The following is a 16,899-nucleotide window of genomic DNA, read 5'->3' on the forward strand; positions in this document are numbered from 1 at the left end:
CTGGTAATTTTAGATGAAAGCATACTTAAATGTATGGAGAGCATATATAGACCATCTACATATAAATTGCCCTTGAAAATGTGGAAAAATTCTCCAACTCATTTTACAATTTCCAACTTTAGCATCCATTGAATGTGCCAGTTTCTGTTGAGTTTTATTCATGCTAAATTTGCAAATATTTGGAGGTAGAATGCTGAGATTAGTTTAGCTGCTATTGAAGTTGAATGAGCAAATATTGGAAACCATGACACTACAAGTTTAGTTACCTGAGCCTTTTCAGCTATGTTCCGGATAACCACACTAGACTCATAACTGACATTTCCAAACTACATCATGTACATCAGTTTAAGGGAAAGGGATGTAATTCAATGGCAGAGCACATACTTTTAATGTAGAAGATCCCAGGTTCAATTTTGGACATCTCTAGTGAAAGGATCTCAGGCAGCAAGCGTTAGGAAAAACCATTCTTGCCTTGAGATCCAGAGAACCATGGCCAGTCACAATACTAGGCAGACTGTCAAGGCAGCTTCATATGTTCAGACATTCTCATTAAATGCATGTTACCTTGCCTTTTACACAAGCTAGAGCATACTCACAATCATTCTGCCTCATCTTTCCCCCCCTCCACCATGTGCCTCTACTGCTCTTTGCATTCATGCAGTATAAATGCATGAAGACAAACAAGGAAACAAAAGAACAAGGAAGACAAAACCAGGTTAACTCTGAAATTGACATACTTGAACAAGCTCCTTCCTCTTCAGATAGTTTAATGAATTGGACCAGAATCGACCAAAGTGGAGTAGTTAAAACATTCAGTGACCACTAGACAAGCTCAAATCATTTCATGAGCGAACATATGAATAATTATGATATGCCCTGAGACTGCCCCTCATGTGGTGACAGAGGCATGAAGACACAACTGCATTATATGAGTTAATGAACACATCACTCTATACTAAAGATCCAGAAACTCCATAAGGCACAAAAACTTAGTATGGGGAGGGGGGTACAGATCAAAAAGAGGGCAGCCTCAAATAAATTGTTTTATATCTGTAACAATAACTTCATTGTTTGCTGTAAATGTTGCCACAAGCAAGGTGTAGAAGCTCCAATTTAAAGTAGAAAACTACTTCTGAATACCACCTTACAAGTTACAAATTATGCTATGAGTCACACCAGTCTTTTCTTCATTCCTCATCTCATAACCCCTACCCTAACCATAACCTCTAGTCTGTTGACTTATGTAGAACAACTCTGAAAAACTCAATTGAGAATTTGAGAGATTGTGGGGAGTAAGACAGTAAGCAGGAAATAAACTTTGACCTCCTGAGGTTGACAATGGTACACAAAAGCGGCATGAGGAAGAACCAGGATGTCAGGAATGCACTCAGGAAAAGTTAGAGCACGAGACTCTATTAGGAAAGTCTCTTTGACCACAGGTTCATCCTGTTCATTAAAAATGCCAAACTTCGCCAACTACTGTGTAGACATGGGCATGAATTGAAATATGAATCAAATCTCTGAGTATGAAGGGGGCCATTGTAGGACCCCAGGATCCGACAAATCACGAACCTAACGAATCATTTCGTGAAATGGGACAATTTCATGAAAGTTCGTGTTTCCTGTTTTGTGTAACACGACGAACCACAAAACTCAGGGTTCGTGTTTTCCCCGTTTTGTGTCCATTTCTACTAATGTGCAGAGAAGGGACTTGCTGAGGTTTTATCAAAAACAGATTACCGATTAAATAACTGAACACAGTGGGTTACAAAGATCAAACTGAGATGAAGGAGTCAGATTAGACCTACAGACCTGAGGTTGCAAAGTTACTTTTTTTCCTTCATCAAGAACGTTTTACAGAGACTACTGCAAGCTAAAACTGAGTTACTACATGCATAAGCAATAAAGCACAGGCATGTTTCTCTTTATGGAAAATATTTACCTGTAATAAGCCTCCTTCATCAAAGCGTAAAACTTCTATTATGCTATCTGACTGGATGAAAGCTGTGAAAGAAGAGAAAAAAATATGAATTAAAAGCTCTGATCAAATCAATTAGTGTTGTTCACTTAGCAGGAGTTATCCATCAAAACAGAACAAAACAGGGCATGAAGGCAACTGTCCTTAGCTCTGAAAGAGGAGGTTCCATATAGCTATCATGGCTCAACCATTGAAGCCTTATCCTCAACTATTTCTATAAACCTTTTTAAAGCCATTTAAGCTAGCAGCCAGGCATCTTGTGGTAGTAAATTCCTTACACTATGTGGTATATTAAATATTTTAATGTTTTCAACCTCCTTCAGATCAATTTCATTGAGCAACCTCCAAGTTCTAGAACCATGAGAGAAATAGAAAAACATCCTTTGTTTCCATACTATTATAATTGTATAAACCTGCCACCAGTATAATGGCCTTTTCTTCTAAGCTAAAGATGCCTCTATATTACATGAGCTAGAAGTCTTTCCTTAGTTGAATGCCTCATGCAAGTTATCCTTCATCCACATCCCTCTTCACTGAACAGACCACATTTCATATTTTTTAGCAGAGCTGCCACAATCCAAAGCAGAGATGCTATTCAGAAACTCCTCCTTTTCAGGGCACAAGAGAGCTTTGAAATAGAAGGTCTGTAACTATAAGCTAAAGCATTTGTGAGCAGTCAGATATGACAAGCAAATCTGCCTGTGAACAAACTGATGCCAGGCAGAGCAGAACTGCAAGTAGTCAGGATGTTTTCACAACAAATGATGGGGGTAGGGAAGATTGCAAGGCAGTTTAGGCAAAAGGGTGGCATGTAGGTGAAGAGAAAAGTATAACAAATACAAAAGCTAATGTGTCTTTTTAGACATTCCCTGATTCCCTTATAAGTTGTTAATTCTTCAGTTTTTCCTACAACTTTATGGTGCCTCTATTTGAATTAATTATTCAGATACTCATGGCTTAACTGCTTTTTTGAGAACGCTGGCTCAACTTTTCTTACGATGGTGGATACCAAGAGCTGGTTTAGCACCTCTGTACTTGCCATGTCTTCCTTCAGTATGTTTTTCACACATTATCTAAAGGTGCTATTACCTTCTGAACTTGTTTCCTGTTCTTAATATATTTAAAGAAATGCTTTTATGCCTTTAGGAAACAAGGAATTCACTTGAAGCACTTTCTGCTTGTTTTGCCAGAGTATGTACCTTTTTCTTTAAAAAGAAAGCATTTCCTCATTTGAACAAGACTATCACCTTGAAAAGGAAGTCTCCTTGCATTTTAAAGATTTTATTCCTATTGCTATTTAACCATACTGGCATCCCCTTGAACATGTTTGAACCATTTCAACTATGTAGTATAATGTTGTCTGAGCATATATTTGTGATTTTAAATAACCTCCGACTTGACCATTCTCAAGCTGCCTGCCAACGTGCTACAATTATTATCCTCATGTTTAAAAACGTTCTTTTTCAGAAATTAAGGCTGCTTCACATGGAAGTTTTGCCTCCCCTGCCCCCAGCAGAATGCCCATTTTCTGGGTTTTCCCTGGCTTTGCTGCATTTCTCCCCCTCAAACCTGCTTTAGCATGAGCTTTCCTTTAAAATCACACTCATACTCAAAGTTGGTTTGTGAAGAACAGAGACAGGAATGTGCAGATTTCCGTATCTTCCTGCTTGCATCTTGTGCCGTTTTCTCTTTAATTTCCCCTCACGTCCCCCATTCCCTCTCTCCCCTTTTTGGTAACAGCAGTAGGCATACACCAATAGCAACATTATAGTAATAAATCTTCTACTTTAAAAGAAAGTTGGGGGGGGGAGCATGGCTGGCACAAGCAGAAATGGAGGAAAGAATAGAATCGCCAATAACTCTGCATTCACAGCTGGAGTGAGAACACAAAATCATCCCCATGTTAAAACAGCTGAAGCTTGACTTTGTTGGACTTTCCTAGGCAGTTTTTCATTCACGCAGACACTGAAGTGCAATGGTCTCTGTTTTCAATGAGCCTGGCCACATTTACATTTTTAAGTAGATTCTGGGCACCACAGTATTAAATTAAGGATTAGAGGTGGGCACGAACAGGAAAAAAAAATGAACACAATGTTCGTTGCCATCCACAAACAGGGAATCACGAACAACCATGAACATGACCCTGTTCACAAACATGTTTGTGGTTGGCTGTTCGTGGGAGGGAGGGGGGAGACTCTGAAGGGAAGAAGGTTCCCCATGCAGTTTGTAAACGGCGTGGGGAACCTCCTTCCCTTCAGAGTCTCCCTCCTTCCAGCCGGCTGGAGGGAGGGGGAGAGACTTTGTCAGGAAACCCCTGAAAAGCGGCTGAGTCGGGGGTGAAGTGCCCCTCTCCCTGCTGCTGTGCAGCAGCTGGGAGAAGGGCATTTCACACCAGCAGGCTGCACTCAGCTGCTTGTCAGGGGTTTCCCTGACAAGCAGCTGAGTGGGGGGTTTAAATGTCCCCCTTCCTGTGCTGTGCAGCAGCAGGGAGAAGGACATTTAAACCCCAGCAGGCTGCAATCAGCCCTTGTCAGGGTTTTCCCTGACAAGCGGCTGCATCGGGGGGGGGGGGTGAGGTGCCCTTGGGCTTAGATTGGGGTTTCCAGGGCAACAGGAGTTCAGACAGTGTTCAGAAAGTCCGTGCCTACTGTTGCCAAGGGAATTGACTGAAAGGTGCCAGACTGTCTGGCTTGACGAACGGCTGATAAACACCACAAACAGGGCTTGGAACGAATGCATATTCGTCAGGAACAGGGCCTCACAAACAGCTTGCTTGCGAACAGCTGATCAGGCTGTTCGTGGCTTTTTTTTGTTCGTATTGCTGTCCGTGCCCACCTCTATTAAGGATCATCTCCCCTTCTTGTTAGCACCATGTCCCATTGTTCCAGTAATTACATATATAGTATCTACCAATTCAGCCTCCTGGTCTTTATCAGAATTATTATTTGAAATCACTTGTTCTTTTGATTTCTTCCTTTATTCTTTTTCTTCATCTTAAAAATCATTTGAGTTTTTATTAGGAGGCAAGAAGATATCCTTCAGATCTACTTTTGTATTTCTACTTACAGTTACTCTGTCGCTTAATGTGTTTCTCCTAGGTAAGTAAAGGTAGTCCCCTGTGCAAGCACTGAGTAATTTCTGACGCACAGGGGGACGTCGCATCACGACATTTTCTTGGCAGACTTTTCACGGGGTGGTTTGCCATTGCCTTCCCCAGTCATCTACACTTTACCCCCAGGAAACTGGGTACTCATTTTACCGACCTCGGAAGGATGGAAGGCTGAGTCAACCTTGAGTGGGCTACCTGAACCTGGCTTCCACCAGGACCGAACTCAGGTCATGAGCAGAGCTTGGACTGCAGTACTGCAGCTTACCACTCTGTGCCACGGGGCTCTTTGTGTGTTTCTCCTAAGATTTTAAATTATTGCATACAATGCATATATAAAGCAACACCACCAGCAACAGAAGAAATTCTGTCCTTGCAGCAATCATTCCAGCCCCTCCATCTTGGCATGGAAGCTTCTAGTACTAGCAACGCCTATATATCTGTCCTCCTTCAAGTTTTTATTCATGTGATTCTTCATTATTATACCTTTGACTATTTGTTGGCTGTATTGTTTGTGTACAGTCGTTACAAAACTCTGCACAGTCCTCAATTTAGGTGTAGAATACTTGTATCATCTATTCCAAACCAGATACTTCTCAAAAGTCAGCTTTCCCCCACATCAGTTAAAAAGTTATTCGAGAATTCTTTGTTTTTATTTTAAGTGCCTGTAAGTCCAGATGTATTTTGGTTCAAATGGAGCTCTCTCTTTTAACCAGGCTTGGCTTCTCCCAAACTGTGGCCCAGTATTTAAATCTAAGCCATTCTTTCTAATCATCTAATCCATACATGATCTGATCCATTGTAAAATAGGGTTGTACATACCTGTAACTATTGTTCATCGAGTTCTTCTGTGCAGGCTCACATCCCAATGTGGGACTGCACAGAAAAACGATGATGAAAACAGGGTTGTACATACCTGTAACTATTGTTCATCGAGTTCTTCTGTGCAGGCTCACATCCCAATGTGGGACTGCACAGAAAAACGATGATGAAAACAGGATTGTGCATACCTGTAACTAGTAGACAGCATTTCTATAATCTTTGTTAGTCAAAGCTCATATCTAAATTTACATCGTTAATTCATATCTTTTATTTCTCATCTTTATATTCAATAAGCAAAGTAATTTTTCCATTACTTTTCAAATTCTTTAATGGGTCTTCTAGTTATATAATTCATTAATTTTGCCATTGCCTCGTATTCTATCATTTTATCTTTCCAGTTTTCTCGAGTTGTAAACTTTTCATCTTTCCATTTACTTGCCAATACTACGCTTGCTGCTGTTAGCATATACCTAATAGTTCAAATAATATTCTGTCAACATTTTCTGGCAATGTCTGGCAACAACATAGTCTCCACATGTATTACTTTCCAAAAAAATTTTTTGGCACATCCACCACATGTAGTAATAGGTGCCTTCTACTTCTTTACACTTCCAACACACCCTTGTATATTTCTTATCCATTTCTGCAATATTTTCTGGAGTTACATATCACTGATAGAACATCTTATAGCAGTTTTTTCTTAGTGCTTGTCTTGCAGTAAATTTTATACCCTTCATCCATAAATCTTCCCATTTTTGGAATGTTATCTCTTCTCCAAAATTCTGAATCCATTTTTTCATACACATTTTAACTTGTTCTGTTTCTGTGTAATATTGAAGTAGAAGTTTATAAATTTGCCCTAACGTACGGTCTTTCTGATGAATAATTATCTTTTCAAAATCCGTTAGGCCTCTCAATCGGCCTCTATAATCTTTCACAGCTTCCTTTAATCTGGAAATTTCTTGAAGATATACCGGCCATTGTATCTTCTCATCTTCTTCATTAATTGATTGCCACGTTTTTATTTTTCCTTGAGAATCTATAATATCTTTATAAATTATAAAATTATTAGTTTTCCTCATTTATTTATCACAGAAGGCATCTACTGGTGACATTACTGGTGGTATCCCAGATTTTGAGCAGACTCTCTCATTACATGACTTGTGTGTTATGTTCTCATCCTTTTCTTTAGCCAGAGGTAGTTATGTAGCCCGTCTGTCAGATCTGCTGCTTCCAACTTTATTAATCTGTCATTTGGGTTTTGAATCCAATCTGTAATCCAGACCAGACCTGTAACTTGGTAATATAACAATATTCAGTATGGTTAGACCTCCACTTCTTTTTCAGTCCTGTAACACCTTAAATCTGATTCTTGTTTTTTTGCCATTCCAAAAGAATATATATATTTGTTTTTACCAGTTTCTCAATGTCTTTTCTTGTATGTTAATTGGTATCATTCGAAATAAAAAATTAAATTTTGGTAAAATATTCATTTTTATTGTGGAAATTCTTCCTAGCCAAGACAATTTTAATTTGGACCATTTTTCAAGATCTCTTTGTATTCTCTTCCAGAGTACTACTTCACAGTTGTCCCTAAATAATGTATCTTTTTGTCCTGTCAAATTAATACTCAAATATTTCATTTGATTTGTTGCTATCTTGCATCCTGTCATTTCCGTGATTTCTTCCTCCTCTTATTTCGTTAAAAATTTGGAAATTATTTTAGGTTTTTTCTTATTAACTTTAAATCCTGAAAAGGAACCAAATTTTGTGTAGATGTTCTATAACATAGTGTAACGTCTCACGTAGACGTTCTATAACATAGTGTAACGTCTCACGTCAGAACTACATCATCAGCATAACTTTTCAATTTGAATTCTTCACCATCTATATTTAAACCCTTGATTTTGGAATGTCATCTCATCTTTGATGCAAAAACTTTCATTGCTAAAATAAGTAATTGTGGTAATAGTGGACATCCTTGTCTGGTCCCCTTTTCAGTTTGAAGTCCTTCTGTTATTACTCCATTAATCAATATTTTTGCATTCTGCTTTGTATAAATTCCTTGCATCCTGTTCTCAAATCTGTGACCACAATTTAAATTTCCTAATATTTTTGTAAGAAAGTCCAAGAAAGATTATCAAATGCCTCTTCAACATCTAAAAACATAAATGCCACTTTATATCGTTTCTTCCCCACAAATTCCATTGCATCTACTACAAATCTAACATTACCCTTCATTAATCTCTTAGGTACAAATCCCATCTGGTCTGGGTGTATTATTTTTGCTATACATTTTCTTAGTCTTTCTGCCAATACTGAAGTAAAGAGTTTGTAATCTACATTAAATAACGAAATGGGTCTATAAGATTGAGGTAATAGGGTCACTATCTTCTTTAATAAATCAAAGTTATATAAGCCTCCTGCCAGGTTTGAGGTAGGATTTTGTTTTTGCTTATTTTGTTCATTACTTTTTGAAGTGGCAATCTCAGCTCTTCCTCCAAACATTTATAATACATTGCTGATAACCCACCCAGACCTGGAGCTTTATCTTTTTAAAAATCTTTTTATTGCCCATGAGATCTCCTGTATTGTAGTATTATGATTTAATAATTCTTTATCTTCAGGCGTAAACTTTAAGGTTAGTGTTCCTTTGATGTAACCTTCCACACCTTGTTGATTTTCTTTTCTATAAAGTTGTGTAAAAAAGGAGATGAACTGTTGGTGAATCTCTTTTTCCATATATGTTATTCCTTCAGACTTTTCCACTCCTATTCTTCTTCCTGATTCTTTTCTTAAGCAGTGAGCCAGGAATCTACCAGGTTTATTTGCATGTTCAAAATGTTTTAGTTTCAAAAAATTTAGTTTCTTCTGCATTTCTTCAGTTTGCGACATAGTCAATTGATTTTTCAGTTGTTGAATTTCCATTAACGTCGACTTCTTAAGTGATTTTTTATGCTGCCCTTCCAAAAACTGGATTTTCTTTATTATTTCATTCATCTCTCCTCTTTTCTCTTTCCTTTTTCTTGAGGCTATAGTGTCCGGGGTCTGAGCCCCAGCCCCCAGACTTGACAAGAGGGAACAGCAGGGGACAAAAGGGTGGCAGCAACTCCACCCCCCAAGCCGGCAACCAGGGCCAGAACCTACCTACTCCATGGGGAAGGGGCAAAAGGCCAGTACCTCAGAGGGGTGGAGGGGGCAAGGAGAAACCAGCCAGCCCCACCCTCCAGGGGGAAGAGAGGGGGCTAAGCAGGCCGGAGGGAAAGGGACACAGCAGGGAGAAGGTGGGTCCAGCAGCAGCAGCAGCAACCCAAGCAGAGCCCTTACCTGGCAGGGAGAGGACGCCGCCGCTGCAGCCCAGAGCCACACCATGGCTAGAAGACAGCAGCCTGGCTCAGGAGTTGCTAGAAGCCAAGCCTCTCCAGGGGGGGCTGCCACAGGCATTCTGGGGGAGGAGATGGGTAACCCCGCCCAGCATTGCTGAGCAGGCAGCGCAGAAGCTGGCTAAGGCAGCTCCTCGTGAGCAGGGCCAGGCAAGCCCAATAGCACAGAGGCTGGCTGGGGCAGCTCCTCGTGAGCAAGGCCAGGCAAGCTCAATAGCACAAGGGCTGGCTGGGGCAGCTCCTCGTGAGCAGGGCCAGGCAAGCTCAGTAGCTCAGAGGCTGGCTGGGGCAGCTCCTCGGGAGCAAGGCCAGGCAAGCCCAATAGCACAGAGGCTGGCTGGGGCAGCTCCTCGCGAGCAAGGCCAGGCAAGCTCAATAGCACAAGGGCTGGCTGGGGCAGCTCCTCGTGAGCAAGGCCAAGGAGCCCTCAGCTGGGGATGGCTCGTACTCAACCCCACCCTGCCAGCATGGCAAAAGGGCCCAGGAGGGATTAGTGGTTGGAGGGAAACACCTGGAGGAATGCACAGCTGGGCCCAGTCAGGAGAGGGAACAAGCCTGGAAGGAGGGCGGGGTGGAGAAAGGAAACCCTATAAAGGGTGGCTGGGAAGAGCTCTGCGGTGGTGGGTGTGAGTGAGGAGTGATGATGTGGAGTGAGAGCAGTAGGATGCAAGGGTGGAGGCTTGGAGGAGAGTTCTGGAAGGAGGAGATGGAGGACACAGAGGGTAAGCAGGCCAGGTTGAGCAGGCCAGCGAGTGGACTGAGAGGGAGTCTGGGTGAGGTATACCGCCCCTCCTTCCACAGAGCAGGGTCCTGCAGAGTCCCTGGCCCCCCTGTGACGTCAGGAGCAGACCGCCCAGTGCCACGCCCAGCGGCAGCTGCGGCAAGCCCTGACAAGTTGGTGGCCCGTACGGGGAGAGACGTTCCGGCGCAGGCGCCAGTCAAGGGGCGGCCTCCCAAGGCCGCCACCCCAGTGGAGCTCGGACTGTGGCTGGAGGAACGCCAGGATAGGATGTGGGGAAGGCTGGAGGCAGCCTACCCAGCTGCTCCAGCGGAACTAACACTGACAGCAGAGCCGCAGATGCAAGCCGGCGCGCTCACAGAGGCCTTGCCAAGGGTTTGCGCCTTCGTTTGGGAAAATAACCCACCGCCTGGCAAGCAGGTGCAGAGTCTATGCGCCACCGTGAGGATAGGCCGGCTGATCCTACAAGCCCTATTGGATTCCGGGAGTGCAGTCTCAGCAATTCAACCCCAGCTTCTCCCAGCTGCCACCCCAGTGCACCGCTGGATCCCGGTGACGGACGTGATGGGCCGCACCCAGCCGTACCCTACGGCCCTAATCACAATAGAGTACCTAGGGGTCTGCCACCAAATGGAAGTTGCCCGGGTAGCCCACCTACCCGTGCCAGTGCTGCTGGGAAGAGACGCCCCAGGGTTCTTCAGGCTCCTCAAGCAGGCAACGGAGAAATTGGGAAGAGACGCCCCCGGGAATGCCGGGCTGCTGCTGGAGGCGGCAGGGGAATTGGCAGGCCCTCAAGTTGCCACCGCTCTGCAAGTGGAGGAGGCCAACGACCCGGGCGAGGGTCCCTCTGTCAGACCAGGGGCAGAACCACAGGTTGAAGACCCAGCGGGACCCCCGGCAGACCGCCCATTCCGCGATGCCCAAGGGGCAGATGAGTCCTTGCAGCGCTTGCGAGAGACAGCCGCTCGTGAGGAGGAGCAGGTGCGGGATGAACGGAGGTCCCAGCGGCTCCCTCGCATCGAGAAGCAAGGAGGGGTTTGGGTTCGCCTAGCTCGTGCCCCAAGTGGCCAGGGGGAGGTCCGCCAGCTATTGGTGCCGGCGGCCTACCGGGCCGAAGTCCTCCGCACGGCCCATGAGCATGCGTGGGCTGGGCATCTGGGGCACCACAAGACCCTGAAGAAGATCCTTGAACAGTTCTTCTGGCCCTCCGTGAATGCAGATGTGAAGGCCCACTGCCGCTCGTGTCCCACCTGCCAGCGGGTGGCAGCCCGCCGCCCACCGAAGGCCCCCCTCTCCCCGCTACCCGTCATGGAGACACCCTTCCAACGGATCGCGATGGACTTCATTGGACCGCTGCCACGCACACCCCGGGGCCATCGCTTTGCCCTGGTGATTGTGGACTATGCCACGCGGTTCCCCGAGGTCATCCCGCTGAAAACCATGCAGACCCCGGGGGTGGTCCGGGCCCTGTCCAAGTTTTTCGCGATGGTGGGGCTGCCAGATGAAATCCTGACGGATCGAGGGGGCCCGTTCCGTGCCACAGCCATGCGCCAACTCTGCCGGAATTTGGGGATCCGGCAGGTGTTCACCTCGGCTTACCACCCTCAAACAGATGGTTTGGCAGAGCGGCTGAACCAGACTGTCAAGGAGGCCCTGAAGAAGATGACACGGGACAAGCCTCACCAGTGGGACCTGTACATCGACCCGCTCATGTTCGCCCTCAGGGAGACCCCGCAGGCCTCCACTGGCTTCAGCCCATTCGAGCTGCTATATGGGCGCAAGCCACGAGGGATGCTTTCCCGGCTGACAGAACGCTGGGGGCCCCAGGCCAGCAACCCTGCGCCCACCCCACAGGAGTACGTGAGCCAGCTCCGTGATCGGGTGCAACAGTCCCAAGCCGAGGCGAACCGCAGACTGACTTGCACCCAGGCGAAGCAGAAAGCCGCCTACGACCGGGGTGCACGGATGAGGACTTTCCAGGCTGGAGAGAAGGTCCTGGTGCACCACTCGGTATTTCCCAGAGAGGGAGGGGACGCTTGGAGGGGCCCCTACCCGATTCGAAGGGTGCTGGGCCCCACTACCTATGAAGTCCAGTGCGGGGTCGGCCGACGTCGGCGGAAGACCCTGCATGTGAACCTCCTGAAGCAGTGGCACGAGCGCCCCGAAGAGGAGTGTGGCGTGGCTGAGGACCCATTGGAGCTTCCTGACAGTGAGCTGCCGTGGACCTCTGAAGCCCCGGAGTTTGAGGCGCCCAAGGTGGACCCCCAGCTTGATCCAGCTCAACGGGCCCAGCTACGAGACCTCTGCGCACGGGTTCCCGGGGTCTTCTCCCGCAGGCCAGGCAGCACCAGCCTGATTCAACATGCCATCCCAACCAGCCCGGGGCAGACAGCCCGGGCTACCTGGCGCCCCATCCCCAGGAAGCGGTGGGAGGCAGTGGAGAAGGAGACAAATGAGATGCTCCGGCTGGGTGTAATCGAACCCTCACGGAGTGCCTGGAGGAGCCCGATAGTCCTGGTTCCCAAGCCAGACGGGACCACCCGGTTTTGCATTGACTATCGCGAACTGAATAAGGTGGCCCAGTTCGACGCCTACCCCATGCCCCGAGCAGACGTGCTGGTGGACCACCTGGGGTCCGCCCGCTACCTGTCGGCCCTGGACTTAACAAAGGGCTACTGGCAGGTGCCCGTACGGCTAGAGGACCGGGAGAAGACGGCCTTTGCCACCCCCCAAGGCCTCTTCCAATTCAAGAAGATGCCGTTTGGCCTGCATGGGGCGGCGGCCACCTTTCAGCGGCTGGTGGACCAGGTGCTGGGAGAGTGCCGGGCGTACGCCATGGCATACATTGATGATATTATTATCTTCAGCCCCGACTGGCCCACCCACCTCCAACACCTGGAAGCCGTCTTAAGGGCCCTCCAACGAGCTGGGCTAAGGGCAAACCCCAAAAAGAGCCACCTGGGGTTCCAGGAACTCCAATACCTGGGCTTCGTGGTCGGGGGAGGACAAGTCAGGCCACCACCGGACAAGGTGGCCTCAATAGCCGACGCCCCACAGCCCAAGACCAAGAAGCAGGTTCGGAGATTCCTAGGACTGCTGGGGTATTATGGGCGGTTCATCCCCCACTTTGCCTCCCGAGCGGCGCCCCTGACGGACAGCTTAAGGAAGGGGCTGCCCAACCAAGTCCGGTGGACCCCAGAACTAGAGGCAGCTTTCAAAGACCTGCGTTCCGCCCTCTCTAACGCCACTGCCCTGTGGAACCCGGACTTTGACCGGCCCTTCACACTGGCCACAGACGCTTCGGACACCGGCCTCGGGGCTGTGCTGACCCAGGAACGTGATGGAGCAGACGTCCCGATTCTCTTCCTGAGTCGGAAGCTACAGCCCGCCGAGAAGCGCTATGCCACGGTGGAGCGGGAGGCCCTAGCGGTCAAGTGGGCGGTGGGGGCCCTGCAGTACTACCTGGCCAACAACCCCTTTATACTGCTGACGGACCATGCACCCCTGCAGTGGCTCCATCGCATGAAGGCGCACAACCCCAGGGTGCTACGCTGGTACCTCTCCCTTCTACCCTTCCAATTTACCATCAAATACCGCCGGGGGGCACGGCATGTGGACGCAGACTATATGTCTCGCATGTTTGAGACTGAGCCAGACCCCCACAACTCAAAGCCAAGCGGGGGGGTGTGTCCGGGGTCTGAGCCCCAGCCCCCAGACTTGACAAGAGGGAACAGCAGGGGACAAAAGGGTGGCAGCAACTCCACCCCCCAAGCCGGCAACCAGGGCCAGAACCTACCTACTCCATGGGGAAGGGGCAAAAGGCCAGTACCTCAGAGGGGTGGAGGGGGCAAGGAGAAACCAGCCAGCCCCACCCTCCAGGGGGAAGAGAGGGGGCTAAGCAGGCCGGAGGGAAAGGGACACAGCAGGGAGAAGGTGGGTCCAGCAGCAGCAGCAGCAACCCAAGCAGAGCCCTTACCTGGCAGGGAGAGGACGCCGCCGCTGCAGCCCAGAGCCACACCATGGCTAGAAGACAGCAGCCTGGCTCAGGAGTTGCTAGAAGCCAAGCCTCTCCAGGGGGGGCTGCCACAGGCATTCTGGGGGAGGAGATGGGTAACCCCGCCCAGCATTGCTGAGCAGGCAGCGCAGAAGCTGGCTAAGGCAGCTCCTCGTGAGCAGGGCCAGGCAAGCCCAATAGCACAGAGGCTGGCTGGGGCAGCTCCTCGTGAGCAAGGCCAGGCAAGCTCAATAGCACAAGGGCTGGCTGGGGCAGCTCCTCGTGAGCAGGGCCAGGCAAGCTCAGTAGCTCAGAGGCTGGCTGGGGCAGCTCCTCGGGAGCAAGGCCAGGCAAGCCCAATAGCACAGAGGCTGGCTGGGGCAGCTCCTCGCGAGCAAGGCCAGGCAAGCTCAATAGCACAAGGGCTGGCTGGGGCAGCTCCTCGTGAGCAAGGCCAAGGAGCCCTCAGCTGGGGATGGCTCGTACTCAACCCCACCCTGCCAGCATGGCAAAAGGGCCCAGGAGGGATTAGTGGTTGGAGGGAAACACCTGGAGGAATGCACAGCTGGGCCCAGTCAGGAGAGGGAACAAGCCTGGAAGGAGGGCGGGGTGGAGAAAGGAAACCCTATAAAGGGTGGCTGGGAAGAGCTCTGCGGTGGTGGGTGTGAGTGAGGAGTGATGATGTGGAGTGAGAGCAGTAGGATGCAAGGGTGGAGGCTTGGAGGAGAGTTCTGGAAGGAGGAGATGGAGGACACAGAGGGTAAGCAGGCCAGGTTGAGCAGGCCAGCGAGTGGACTGAGAGGGAGTCTGGGTGAGGTATACCGCCCCTCCTTCCACAGAGCAGGGTCCTGCAGAGTCCCTGGCCCCCCTGTGACGTCAGGAGCAGACCGCCCAGTGCCACGCCCAGCGGCAGCTGCGGCAAGCCCTGACAATAGTTACCAAATTTCCTCTCATAAAAGCTTTACGTGCTTCCTAGATTGTTGTATCAGAGACTTCACCTTTGAGAGTCAATTTAAAGAATTCTTCCACATTTTTCTTACACTTCCTTAAAACATTATCATGCAATAAATATGCTATCATTCAATCTCCATCATCTTTTAATTTCACCTTCTTGCCACTCAATCAACAAAAGATTGTGGCCGGCGTAATTTTTTGGTTGAATTTCAGCCTTTTTAAAATTTGTTATTAATGTTTTTGATATCCAATTCATGTCAATCCTAGAATACGTTTGATGTCTTTCTGGAAAAAAGTATAATCTCTGGACTTTGGATTTGCAACTCTCCAGTTGTCCACCAAATTTAACATTTCTATATATCAGAAAACAATTTGGGGGAGCCTTCCCCCTTTTGTCTTCTTGGATCTATCTTCTTTTAAATTCATTACTCCATTCATTTTCCCCAAAATTATAATATCCCGCGCTTAAAAATCTAATAGTTTTTTGAAAAAATTCTCACAGAATTTTTCTTTTGCCTTATTTGGTGCATATATTTATGTTAGAGTACTGATCTTCCTGTTTGGGAGTCTTATTTTCAACATAATCTATCTCCCTTTAATATTTTTCATTTCTTCAACCACATTAACCTGCTGATTCTTTATATACACCGCTACACCTTTTTTCTGCACTGCTACATCTTTTTTCTTCTCATTTGCTGATGAGAAGTAGACTTTTACCTAGTTTCTTATTTTTTAAGATATGTTCATGTACTCTCTTTACATGGGTTTCTTGAATACATATAATATTTAATTTTCTTCTTATCCTTTGCTTCTCAGGCTGATGAGTGACTTCAGTTTTATTAAATGTCTCCACAATACAAACTATGAACAGCAAGCAAAAAAGGAGTTTTATGCAAAAAGAATTGACCAAAAAATCCATTTTCACACAAAAACCCCCCAGTTAATAGAGACCTGGGCCTAATCAAAAGCTTCACTGTTGTCTTTAATCAGGGACTGATAAAGCACAACACTGGTAACAGACTGCAGACACCAAGTTCAAACAATCTAAGAACTGGCTGAACTGTTAGAGGAAGACAGCAGGGCAAGGCAGAAATGTCTTCCTGATTTAGGGCAAGTGAATTCAGATTCAGGCCAGCATTCACAAGTAACCATTCAGCAATTCCGATTTGAAATAATGGCTCCCAGACTCACCTGGGGGCCTGAGTTGCGGGCAATGCGGGGGGAGGCGAGCAGGGAAGCGGCATGGTGGCCGCCACGTTGAGGAGGGGCGGGGAGTGTCCAGGGGCCAGGTGATTCCGCTCAGGCACATCCGGCGTGGGCCCCTGGTCGGATGGCTGATCCCCGCCCCTCAGCACTTGGCCCGTGGCAGCATCCCACCCAGCCCTCCCTTTTGTCACGACTTTGGAGTGAGCAGGCTTCGGATTGGGGCATTGGGCACCGATCCGTTTGGGGGGAAACAGGGCCCTCAGGCTCAGTTTCCCTATTATGGGGATCCCCATAAGGGGTCTGGGGAGTAAGGAATGGCCAGTGCATGCCCAGATGGGGGCTGTCTGTCCGCCTCACTCCCAGGTGACAGGGGATGATCCACACAGGGGTGCACATCCACCTGGCATCCCACTGACTGTCATCCCATGGTTCCCCCCCTCAGCAGGGGTCTGAGGGGGCGTGTGGTTCATTGGCTTGGCAGACGGGTCAGCCAATGCTCGAATCTGTGCCCTATGCACGCCTTTGCTCCCTGAGCTGTAATCTCAATAAAGTTGTGGCCTCTTTACCTCCAGCACTGTGTCCGTGTGTTTCTTGTCGCCGTGCCCCCTCTCCACTCTCCTCCCCCCATTTAGCACTCGCCTGCAAAATAGACACAGATATTGAAAATAGACACACACATAAACACCACATTCACAGCAGCAGCACAGTCATAAAATA

At 47.8% G+C, this 16,899-nt stretch overlaps 1 protein-coding gene across 3 annotated transcripts in view; it reads right to left on the reverse strand.

Annotated features, from left to right (window-relative positions):
- The window catches only part of TMEM131 (transmembrane protein 131), a 111,620-nt gene that overhangs the window by 82,041 nt on the left and 12,680 nt on the right, over positions 1-16,899 (reverse strand). For all 3 annotated transcript variants that reach the window (XM_054973400.1, XM_054973399.1, XM_054973401.1), the window contains exon 2: positions 1,943-2,004. In XM_054973400.1, coding sequence (XP_054829375.1) covers positions 1,943-2,004 — 62 coding nt within the window. The remainder of the gene's footprint in view (positions 1-1,942; positions 2,005-16,899) is intronic.

This window comes from Eublepharis macularius, chromosome 3 (genome assembly GCF_028583425.1).
Source record: "Eublepharis macularius isolate TG4126 chromosome 3, MPM_Emac_v1.0, whole genome shotgun sequence".
In the NCBI taxonomy this organism is placed as follows: Eukaryota; Metazoa; Chordata; class Lepidosauria; order Squamata; family Eublepharidae; genus Eublepharis; species Eublepharis macularius.